This window comes from Pocillopora verrucosa, chromosome 9 (genome assembly GCF_036669915.1).
Source record: "Pocillopora verrucosa isolate sample1 chromosome 9, ASM3666991v2, whole genome shotgun sequence".
In the NCBI taxonomy this organism is placed as follows: Eukaryota; Metazoa; Cnidaria; class Anthozoa; order Scleractinia; family Pocilloporidae; genus Pocillopora; species Pocillopora verrucosa.
The window spans coordinates 20,052,708-20,063,836 of NC_089320.1; the positions used below are offsets into that span (position 1 = coordinate 20,052,708).

At 37.1% G+C, this 11,129-nt stretch overlaps 1 protein-coding gene across 1 annotated transcript; it reads right to left on the reverse strand.

Annotated features, from left to right (window-relative positions):
- Window positions 1-9,299, reverse strand: LOC131793741 (gamma-aminobutyric acid type B receptor subunit 1). The gene is made up of 15 exons (XM_059111220.2): window positions 9,246-9,299; window positions 8,831-9,106; window positions 7,748-7,885; window positions 7,333-7,503; window positions 7,016-7,120; window positions 6,253-6,318; window positions 5,575-5,760; window positions 5,017-5,253; window positions 4,769-4,832; window positions 4,226-4,306; window positions 3,579-3,729; window positions 2,811-2,946; window positions 2,276-2,383; window positions 2,063-2,191; window positions 1-1,312 (listed from the first exon to the last, which is right to left on the reverse strand). Exons 2-15 carry the CDS (start codon window positions 9,083-9,085, stop codon window positions 947-949), a joined length of 2,193 nt encoding a protein of 730 aa, XP_058967203.2. The 5' UTR covers window positions 9,086-9,106; window positions 9,246-9,299; the 3' UTR covers window positions 1-946.
- Between the last annotated feature and the right edge of the window lie 1,830 nt (window positions 9,300-11,129).

Below are 11,129 nucleotides of genomic sequence, written 5' to 3' on the forward strand. Positions count from 1 at the left end.
CGCTGAAAGAAGTGTTGGTGAAATAACAAGCTGACCACGTCTAGTGGTTACGAGTGAAAAGGGCTTTGTGATTGTTTGAATTAATTATATGAACACTTTTTAATTTTTGTATTATTAAGTTAGACCCCCATTGGTGTTGAGAAAAGGACTCCACATCGACTCACTTAGTGAATTAATAAATCTCCTTTAAGCAAAATCAAGGTATCGTGTTCAGCACCTTTATGAAGTAATTACAACATTATCCTGTCTTTTTCTTTCGATCTCTAAAAGCCTTATGAAAATGAAGCTCGATTACTCATTACTTAAAAAGTCTTCTATTTGGCTGTTTTCGTGGATCTCAAAAGAGGGAACTCTCTGATGAACCATCTTTAAAATGCCTCGAGGAGCTCAAGTTCCTGTCGACTGCGCCTCGAATGGATTTGTCGTGTTCTCTAAATTCCCATGCGCTTCATAGCTCGATGAACGATGCTGGGCCCACTCATGAACCAATGTGTTAGACTTGGTCAGTTAGGAGAAAATGCTCGTGGCTTTTAAGATCACAAGGTGAAAATGAAAAAAGCGCGGGTAAAATTGATGGCATTTTCAAAATTGAGCCCAGTGCATTTTTTAATGGTATCTGTCCATTGTGGTCACCAGAATTTCATTTTTGATTAACTTTTCTCACGACTTAATTTAACAGTTTTTACGCCTAACGTCTAAATTTTTTGGCTGTCTTACGGCTATCGGTTAACCCCACTGAGACAATCTTTTAGAGGGCGAAGTTTGCCACCTTAAGATTTCTTCTTTTAAGCTCGTGTCCATTTCTTTAACATATCAGTAGCTATGACATCTTGTATCTTACTATCAGCGGTGTCAAAAATTTGTGAATCTCATACATTTCACTGAATCATATCTATATTGTCTATTACAAGTTATCAGTTACATGACTTGTTCAGTCACGTGAGACTTATGCAGACGCAGAGGGGGCCATGTAAACCTTTACCTTTGGGATAAAGAGTAGGGCAACTGTCGACGTGGCTGCCACGAACACGATCGATCTTTGAACCAGAGTCTCAAGGGGAGGATAAACCACAAACCCAACCACAATCGCCAAGCAAGAAAACATGAACATGTTGTACACTGCTAAGCCAATGCTCTTCGAATCGTTGAGCGAAGGATAATGCACGTTTCTGGTTTCCCAGGCCAAAAACACCCCGAAAATTAACAGTATCCCTTTCAGTCCGCACAAAGACATCACCCAGGTATTATAATGGTGAGAAGTACACTGACGGGTTAACAGTTCCTCCACGAGGTCAGGGTCATTATTGTCAACCTGTAAAAACGTACAAAAGTCTTGATTACCACAATTTATTCAATAAGCTAAATGATACACGGTTTTTGATAGGTACTGTCTTATAATCTATTGGGGGACAAACACGTAATAATGTTACCATTTCTAACACTTTGCGTTTTTATCGTATTCAAAAATAGATTACATTTTGTCGTGGGTCTGTACAGTACTAGATCACAAGAGATGTCAAATTGGTAAGAACATCAGGGAAACACTCAGCTGCACCATTTGTGCCGCTTTTGGCGTTCAAATTTAATACAATTTCGTCTCGTGACAAATGTTCAAATATGAGTTTCTGTTAGTCAACATAAATATTTGAGTGCTAGTGGAGACCGATAAATATTTTTTACTTTACTTTGTTCCCAGAAACAACAAATTAAACTGAACAGCAACAGAAACCAGATGATAGTGCATAATAAAAACTCCAGAATTGCACAATGCATGTGTGAACAATACCCGTGATAACTCTTGCGAAAAATAACACTTTATATAATAAGCTTAGTTATGCACGCACTCTGATTGGTTCTCACTTATGATCTATTGGAGGACAGACGTGTAGATGACGTCATTAAAACTTTTTTTTATTCTTTATTATACAAAACAAATAGATTCTAAGTTGCCGTGCGTCTGTTCAGTAATAGATCACAGATGACGTCAAAGTGTGGTAAGAACAAAAAAGTGGCACACGAGGCACGGCCGAGTGTGTCACTAATACTGTTGTTAAATATTTACCGTTTTGAAAATGTTCACGAATTTCGTCGTCAATGGGTCAATAGATGTCCAAGTTGACAGGAAGATGACGTCTATAAACCAACCGGCCATCAGTACTGCGAGAAGACTAGTACTACTCAAATTGCGGATCTAATTAAAATTTAAAAGAAAAATATTAGCTGACGCCTGCTTCAAGTCCATCCTTATTACAAAACAGGAATAACCTTTCCTCACCTCCTTTTTCAATTGATAGTTGGTAAATATTTTGTAAACTCTCCAGGTTTTAACAAAAATGCCACCAAAGGCGAAGGTAAAACTGGTGGTCAGAAGCCAGGCAGTAACCTAAAGATTAAAAAAGCCAAGCGTTATCCGACAATATTTTTAAAAAATTACTACCAGGAACAAGACACGACAAGCTATGCCAACAAGTAATTACTTTTAAGAAATGGCACATCTCATACTGCTTGTAACTTTAGATCGTCAGCTACTTTGCATTTGGGATAGGGATTAGGGATATCATTAAACAACCAAGAAAACAGCATGTATTTCAAATCCTCACGAACTATCTAAAAAACCTAGATTTATTTTATCAACTTATTATCGTCAATTATTTTAGTTAAGTCAGTGTCATAAAACACAGTCTTATTGAGTAAATACTGGAAAATCCCTTTAATTAGGCTATCAAAGGTACAGAAAACTCAAGGGGAAGATATAATTTCTTAGAAAAAGAAGAGTTTTTCAATCTTGACTTGCTACAAACACTTCTTACATTGCAAAGGAAAGCATGGTTCAAGTGTTCCGCTGAACCAGAACTACCGTGGGCCGATAAAAATACTTCCAAGTAAGCCAACATACATCCAATGACAGTAATGTTGTTGAAATTCGGAGATGACATTCTTATAAAACTGCAGAAAGAAAAAAGTCAAAACTCAACATATTCAGACTTTCCAAACCAAAATTAGGGTGTATACTTTCATCTTTTTAAATGAATTTCATCTACCTGTGAGGTAAACGTTTGAATACCTTTCCCTCCACAACCTCTCAGTTTCAATCGATTCAAATAGCCAATATTTTAAATGTAGAATTAAAAGTAGCATTTAACTGTAACATATTGGTCCATGCATCTTACAGTGGACTGAATGACAATAATTTCATGTTAAGTCATACTCTTAACAAAAATAAAAACCAAAAATCTAATTGAAAGGCTGTTATGAGGTGGCTCGAGACACTTCACTTTTTTATGATCAGTATGCGTAGCACAGTTTTCGATTCCTTTCAGAAAATAGTCCCATCGAAAAAGAGATAATGTTGATTAAACTGTTAGAATTTTTAGGCAAAATGGTTCAAATTCTCTTCAGGACCAAGCCAGTGGTTTCATTCAAAACCTGCCCTTGACGTTCCAATTGATAGAAGCAGGACTATAATAGCATTTTCCTCGAAATAACTAAAGGGGGAACGCCATTGTTTCGGTAACCAACTCAAATTGTGCGAAATGCTAGCGGGAATTTCGCTTAATGTCCTTCGAGCTTCAAATTACCTGTGGTTTCTATATTTGAAGTTGAACAGCAGACAGAACAAACAAAGCAGTATACCGGATGAGGCCAAAACGTAGAACGAAACAGTCGTCTTTATACCCTCATGATAAATCTTTTGAGTGATTTTTACACCATCTACTGGAACACGACCACCTGCGGGTGAAAAGGCAGAGAAGACTTTGTAAGAGATTTCAAATGAGCCTATCTGCAGTACAAGTGTCACAATGATAACTGGTGGAAGGAGGCAGTGTAAGCAAGAGTCCGTTTCTATTATTATGCTTTATTCATGGGAAAAAAACTTACAATGGAGGTTGAAATTCTTGAGAAGCGTAACGCAATTTGACTAAACCTGAATTCTCCCCCTCTAACCCAGAAAAATGATGAAGGGTTTCTGTATACATCTTAATTGGCAAAGAGCAGTCTCTTGTAATATATTTGGATGTAGGATACGTTTTCAAAAGCTATCCCGAAGAGTTTTGATCTCCTTTATAAAAGAAACCGGTGAAAGCCTGAAAATCACGTAGGCCGCTAAAAATTCACAAGCTCAACCTCGTATCTTACCTATCGTCGGAGTTCATCATACGAAGGAAGTTCCCAATCTCTGAAATGCATAAAATCAAATGTACATTGAACTACATGCTTGTCTCACCTGCCCATTCAAAACCATCACCATATAGTTGCAGTTTCCCATCACGAACATCCATTGTAGCGACCAATCTCTTACTGTCTCCTGAAGAAATACCGAATCGTTCTAATAAGTATGATTATTTTTTTTCTTAGAGGGCATGGTAACGAATCCTGCAATCTGATTGGTATTGATTTAGTACGGTTCGGATTTTCCTATCTCTGCCCACGGGCACGGTAATCCTTTCGTGAGTCGCTGAGTACATCCCTACCTTCCTTGCCTCTGTATTGAGTACCACCCTAGGCCTACGCCCTCGGGCGGTACTTTGGACCTCGGGCTCAGTTTTTCCCTATAGGGACCTCCCGGTGGGTGAATAACATACATATCGTCGTCCTATTCATAATCTTTTTAAGGCCGGATTTTTACATAGCTTTTCCGTATACAATTAATACAATTTCAACTGGCGAGCTGGTAAAGGTGGAGGCGAACTTGTTTTATTTTATAGGCCAGAGCTTGCAATGAGGTGAAACTTCCAGAAACAAACAAACAAACAAAAATTCCTCTTACCTGTCTTCTGAGTAATTAGCACAACTGTTTGCCTGTCTCCATATCGATCAAACGACACGTGACCCTTAAAAAGGTACAGCAAAACTTATTTCACTATACCATGGTAAAAACCCATAAAAACTGTTGACCTGCATTTGAAAAATTAGCGGTAGCTGGATACACTTTTTCTTTCTTTCTCTTTTTTTAACATTGGTGAAAAAGGACAGAGACCTTGAGGTCCAAAGAGGAAGAAGAATTGGTTACCCTACCGACATTCCCGTGAAGTTTGTCCGGAACAGAATATCTTTCATGATCTCAGCTGTTTCTTTATCACCGTATTTGATGGTTTCAAAAGTTTTGTTCTTTTCCCCAAGTAGGGGTATGGATTTGTCCAACATAAGAGCGATGGTCCATACGGCGTCATAAGTGAAACTTGCGTACTCATGAGAGGTAAAATTGGAATGCCGACATCTTTCCTCGTAAGTTGAATTGAGCTGTTGTGCTGTCTGAAAATAGGAGATAAAGAAAGAATTATTGGCGTTTGCTCAATTATCAGCATGTATTTCCTGAATGCTTGAACTAATAGAAGACAAAGATACATTGTTTCATTCATGGTAAAAATGATAATTTGTCATTACTGTGAGTTTACATCTCTGCCATGGCTGTTCCTTCATAGCAAAGCCTTTTTTATTGGAATAACAAATGTTCAACGTAGGATTCAGAACATTTCAGATCCGCGTGTCTAAATCTTTTTGTTTTTGATACAGAACAGCAGTACATTGTTTTGGAAAAGACTGGACCTGAGAAGAAACATAAACATTTCTAACCTTATTCGATATTGTGGGTTGTGGTGAATTACTGAGACGTAATGGAGACGTTAATATCAAGTTACTAGCAGCTTTAAGCAAATTCTCTCCTGTACACTCTTCATCTGTTTTTGTCCACCAGTCCTCCAAGTACCATCCAACTATTATCCAAACGTACTTGTTTCCAAAGAGCCCTTGCTTGTAGGCCTGTGAGAAAATATCATGCACTCATTTCAAATGAATGTTACGGAAAGTTATTATTTGAAACAGCTGTCTGTTCATTTTTCCAGTTGTGGATAACAGGTAATCCTTCCATATGAGATTTAGGAGTTGGCTGCATACCTATTATACCATTAGTTTTGACATGTCTTAAGCTAAGCAAAAATTTAAACGAATTCTAGAGAAGGAAAAGTTCACGCATGCTCTTTACAATTGCACCTTTATGTTGTCTTCGATGTGTGCAAGCAAGAGAAGACAGGTTGTTTAGTTCATAAGGAGTGAGGGAGTGGGTGAGCTCAGGAGGAATATGTATTTGTGAAATCAGTTTGGCCAGACAGTTCTGGACTTCAAGGCTTCAACACTAACCCTTGACCACTACGTGGCACAAAAAGGACCTAGAGAGCCTTAGGATCAGCATAACGTTAGCAGTAGTCAGTGGTAGTTGGAAAAATGTTTAATCTCGCCAAATTCAATACTCACGGTGCACATAGCCTTTTTAAACATGTCCTCGTACATCAATCCAATGATTATTCTGGCATCTTTCCCCTAGATACCAGTAATAACTTGATCACTAATGGAACATCAATCCCATTACGTTCTATGTAATATTTTCAAAATTCATCATCTCGCTGATCAATTATGTTTAGCGGCTAGTCGGTCCAATTGACCGAATGTTACTCTACGAACTTTCATTTGGGCCGGGTTGTACAAACACAATGAACCTAACCAGGGGTTTGTATAAATTTTAATTCAGTTTTATAGCTTTGCAAGGGGATTATTCTTTTGTTTTTAGCTTCTTTTTCCGTTAGTTTCGAGTGGTGTTGAGACCAAACATAACAAAATCTAAGCCTTTGTACGTGCTCTTCTAAATGAGAATTTAAAGTCTGGGTTAACTTTTAATCCTACATTAACGTTAATTCCCTTTCGAACAACCTGGTCTACATAGCCGAGTTGTTTAATCCTGGATTCAGATAACTCATGCAGGGTTAGTGTGAAATCTGATATCAGATCTCAAAGCTTTAAAAGAAAATTCAGTATAATTTTTTTTGTCCACAATTTGGTAATTGGATGTTCGAAAAAGAAAAAGTAAACTATCCCACTAAAGTTTTTTAATAAAGGAAAAAAAATCCCGGATTAAAGCCCTACCCTGGCTTAGCGCTATTCGGCGTTTGAAGAACTTGGGTATAACAGTAGCAAGTTGAAAGATAGACAATTAAATGTGAAGTATAGATTTACTCTTTACCTTCAGTAAATTTTTGACTGATGAAGACGGGTCCTCTATGAATGTTTCTGCCGCAATAACGGTGATGTTTGATTCCTCTAACATGGGAATGAGATGTTCTTTTGTCTATTAAAAAATTAATATTTTAATGCAAGGGTTGGCGAGTTCTATCGGGTAAGAGAATCACATGTTTAAAGATGACGTACTTTTGTCTGTTGATTGTAGATTTGTGACTTTAATTTAATTGTAGTAGCTTTTTGTTGGAATACTAACTCCATCACGTTTCAGAGATGAACTGACATGTTCATGCATAGTTATAATAATCCGGCAATTCTTACTGTAGCAAAAATATCGAAGTTTTCCACAATGAGGGCGACTCTTTTCCACTTAAAATGTTTTAACAGCGCGACTCTAGCTGGGTTTTCCATTGTTTCAGAAGTGGCGGTTCTGAAGTATAAAGGATACTTCTCTTTGTTTGAAAACTGAGGTGATGATGCGCTGTAACCAATCTAAAAAACAAACAAAACAAAACAGAACAAAACCAATCAAACAAAGTATATATAGCAAAGAAGTCGTCAATAATAGTAATAGCAGTAATAATGATGATAATGATAATAGTCACTAATATTGTTATTATCGTATTTTTTTTCATTAAGCAAGTCAGGTCCGTCTACATCAGCTTAGAGCAAAATATTTGGTTCCCGACTTTGCTTAAAAAAAAGCGTCATAAATATGTAAATGACAGTAAGTCACCTGCACTGCTTGCCAATACAGCGCGGCCTCTGCAATAGGTTCGGTCGCTAACGAACATCCGGGACCCAAGAATACAATCTTGTGAGGCTGTGTGTTAATTAACCCCAGCATCGCTCGAATTCCGGCGCCACTTTCGCACTTGAAAAAGGATCAAATTTCTGAATTAAACTTACTGATCAATTGAATGAAATAATTCTAATAGAATTCCAAATCTTCTTATAGCTTTCTAATCTTAACGAAAGCAAAACCAACTTCAAACAAAAATGTTATGAAAACCCATGTGTTCCGCGGCATTTGTAATAACGACGCATTTTGTAATAACCTACCCATTTTGTGCCTCGTCACTGATTCAGTGATACCATTTTTTCTTATTTGTTTGCATGTTTTTGTGACAAAGTTGATATCACTGAAATTTGTGTCAACTTGACGCATCACCGGGTGATGTTAAAATTTGTGTACACAGACGATTATTACAAAATGCTCCAGCCCTTATTACGAAAAGCGTAGGTCGCCTTCATGATAAACTGCTGCAATATTTAGTACAAAATGCGCAAGTTATTTCAAAATGCCACAACCCGGCGTTATCACAAAAACAGCGGTCTACGTGCCAGTCTCTCAACTTTTATGTCCACGTTAGTGCACAGTTCCTTTAAACGAATGATCTCGTCTTAAAATTTGAGGCGATTGCTTGGCTGGTCGGTCTAGCCAAGGAAGATCCAGAGACAAAAGGTCCGTTTTCCAGTCTACTTAATTTTTTTTTTCAAATGAACAAACAAGTACCCTGTCCTTAATAAGCGCCCAGTTTCTAATGAGTGCCCCCTCTTGCGGTACAAAAAGTAACTTGAAGAAGCGCCCCGTGCGCTGAATCGAACCAGAGTGGTAGTCTCTAATTTAGAATTCATATGTAGCAATTACACAACAGAGAGAAGCCAAAACATTTCTGTTTCGTTACTTTCTTTCTTTCGTCTTTGTATCTTGTTTTCCTTTCTATAAGATGCATCAATCGATACTGAAATTATCTGTTTACTTTTCAAAAAAAAAAAAAAACAGTTTTATAACTCTACCCCTGCACTGAGAACATACCCTGGAATCATTCCACACGTATTTCAACTGATAGTTCACCAATATGCCAGGATCGCTGTTCACGTGTTCTAACGCCATCTCCAAAGCTGGAATGACCCCAGCTGTACTCCAACCGCCATTTTTGACGTTGACACCAAACAAGCCACCGATGTATAGGTCAATCTTGGTCATGGAGTTACCGTGATCAGTTTTGTTCGCTATCGTCAATAGAACGTAGGAGAACAAGCACATGAAAAGCTGGTACTGGTTTGCCATTTCCGTGGTTTGTTATCAGATCTGTTTACATTTACAGAGTACACAGAAAGATCAATTTTCATCTCTGATAATATCGTAACGCCTGCTATCTGAAAGGTCCGGGATCGAACTATAGTCGGGGTTTATGTGATATGTTCAAGGCAAGACACTTTGCACTCACATAAAAAGGCTTTAGGCTTCAATCCGGTTGTGGAGATTATCAAATCTGCCTGAGGCGTCATGCTACGAAAATGTATGCATGACTCCGTCAAATTCTTAAATTATACTGTTGCTATTTCATGTATAATTTTATTTGTTTACACTTCACGCCAGTCGCAAAACATTGATGTGGTTGTACAACGCCTCTCGATGAAGAGACAATCACTTGCAAATTTAGAGAACAGAAAGTTTGGTTTTTATAAGTGATACGTAGACTTCTGTTTTTCAACGAAAGGTTATTATGTTTCGAGCAAAATTATTTCCTCCCACCAACTCACTTTCTGTTTTTAAACAAATAGAGTATATTTTGGACGGTTAGATTTCTGCACAGCCCCAGACTACTGTAAAACAAATCTGTTTTCTCAATGGCAATGTATTGTTCTTGACATTGTTTCTCTATCCAAGAACTGAGTGCATAATGCAGGATGCGGTTGTGCGGAAATCTTGCCTTTTAGACGGTGAAAAATTTCAACGGCACGATAAGTGTTTAAAGTATCTGGAAGATGGCTGTTATCCTCTCAAAATTTGCACCGAGCCGAACGTTTCAGTTTCAACGCAATAAATAAATGACAAATTCAACGTCATGCAGGTGATAACAAAATTAAGATATCAGCATAAAGATTGTTATAAGATTTTCCCCTTAAATAGATAGTTTCCTTAAAAAAAGAGGTTTTATTCGCTTGATAGATAAATGAGGATTAGCGTTTTAAAGTGCCTTTTGGAAGAGCTTTTTTAATAATATGAGATATCCGCATGGTGCACTCAAATGGAAAAACATATTTGCCAAAACAAAACCAAGTGGGGTCTTCTCAATGAATTAATTTTCTTCATCTGAAAGATTCTAATTAAAATTCGTTGTTTGACTTAAAAACGTTGTCCTTGGTTGATAAACCAATAGTTCTCTTGGTCATAAAAATAAATGGAAAATGTCCTATGAAGATTCGGTGCAACATTATCACTTTAAAGTTCACTCCAAAGCGAAGTGATGCAAATTCACTTCAATTAATTTTACCGATAAAACAAACACATTAGTGTAAGAGCTAGAAACTCTGTAACTGTAAAGGCAGACCGAGGAATATCTGAATAATACAAGAATATAACAATTAACGAAACACAATTCAAGCAACATTTAATTTTTTCCATGATGTCTCACGACATAATTATTTCAACCAGACAGTGTATAACATTACATGTTTGACGTTAGTTATAATTAGAATACAAAAAACAACTGTTACTCTTCAAATACGTCTAGGAGCATCTTATTACAATAGGAAAGCTTCGTGAAAAAACCTTCCTGAATTTCGTTAGTCAAAATAAAATTGTACGGAATACATGGATACGATTTCAAACCATCGATCTGATTGTGGCGCATTGTGTCAAGGTACAAATATTGCTTGAAATGCCTTCCGCAAAGTTTAAATTCGATGACTTTACTTGATAAAAAGAGGCGTATTGTTGTAGCCGATAGACAACAAAAAGATCCGACAGTTTGTCAAAAAACACAGTTAGTCAATTTAGCCCACTTGTTTCTTCCTGAGGTGATAAAGAAAAAAAGCTTGAAATAGACTATAAACAACTTTTTTAATGAACTCTACCTCTCAGCCATAACATCCATCTTAGCATTTAGACATGAGTCCAGAATATGGCAACATATTTTAGAGTAGCAAGCATTTTTATGGCCATAAAATACTTCTGTCTTTTGAAGCTGGCATACATATGAATATTTAATTTCACTCTTAGTAATATTTCGTTTTGTCGTAATATACGTTTTCTTTTTTCTGACAAGTACGTTTTTTGTAGGTTGTGAAGTTTCTAATTTCCAAGAGCTTTTGACAATTCCGATCGT

Coding starts and splice junctions, on each gene's coding strand:
- LOC131793741 (XM_059111220.2), bottom strand. CDS start 9,085: ATGGCAAACCAGTACCAGCTTTTCATGTGCTTGTTCTCCTACGTTCTA. Junction 7,121..7,332: donor ACTTCGATATTTTTGCTACA/GTAAGAATTGCC, acceptor ATTTTTTAATAG/ACAAAAGAACATCTCATTCC. Junction 2,947..3,578: donor TTCAAATATAGAAACCACAG/GTAATTTGAAGC, acceptor TTCTTTCTGCAG/TTTTATAAGAATGTCATCTC.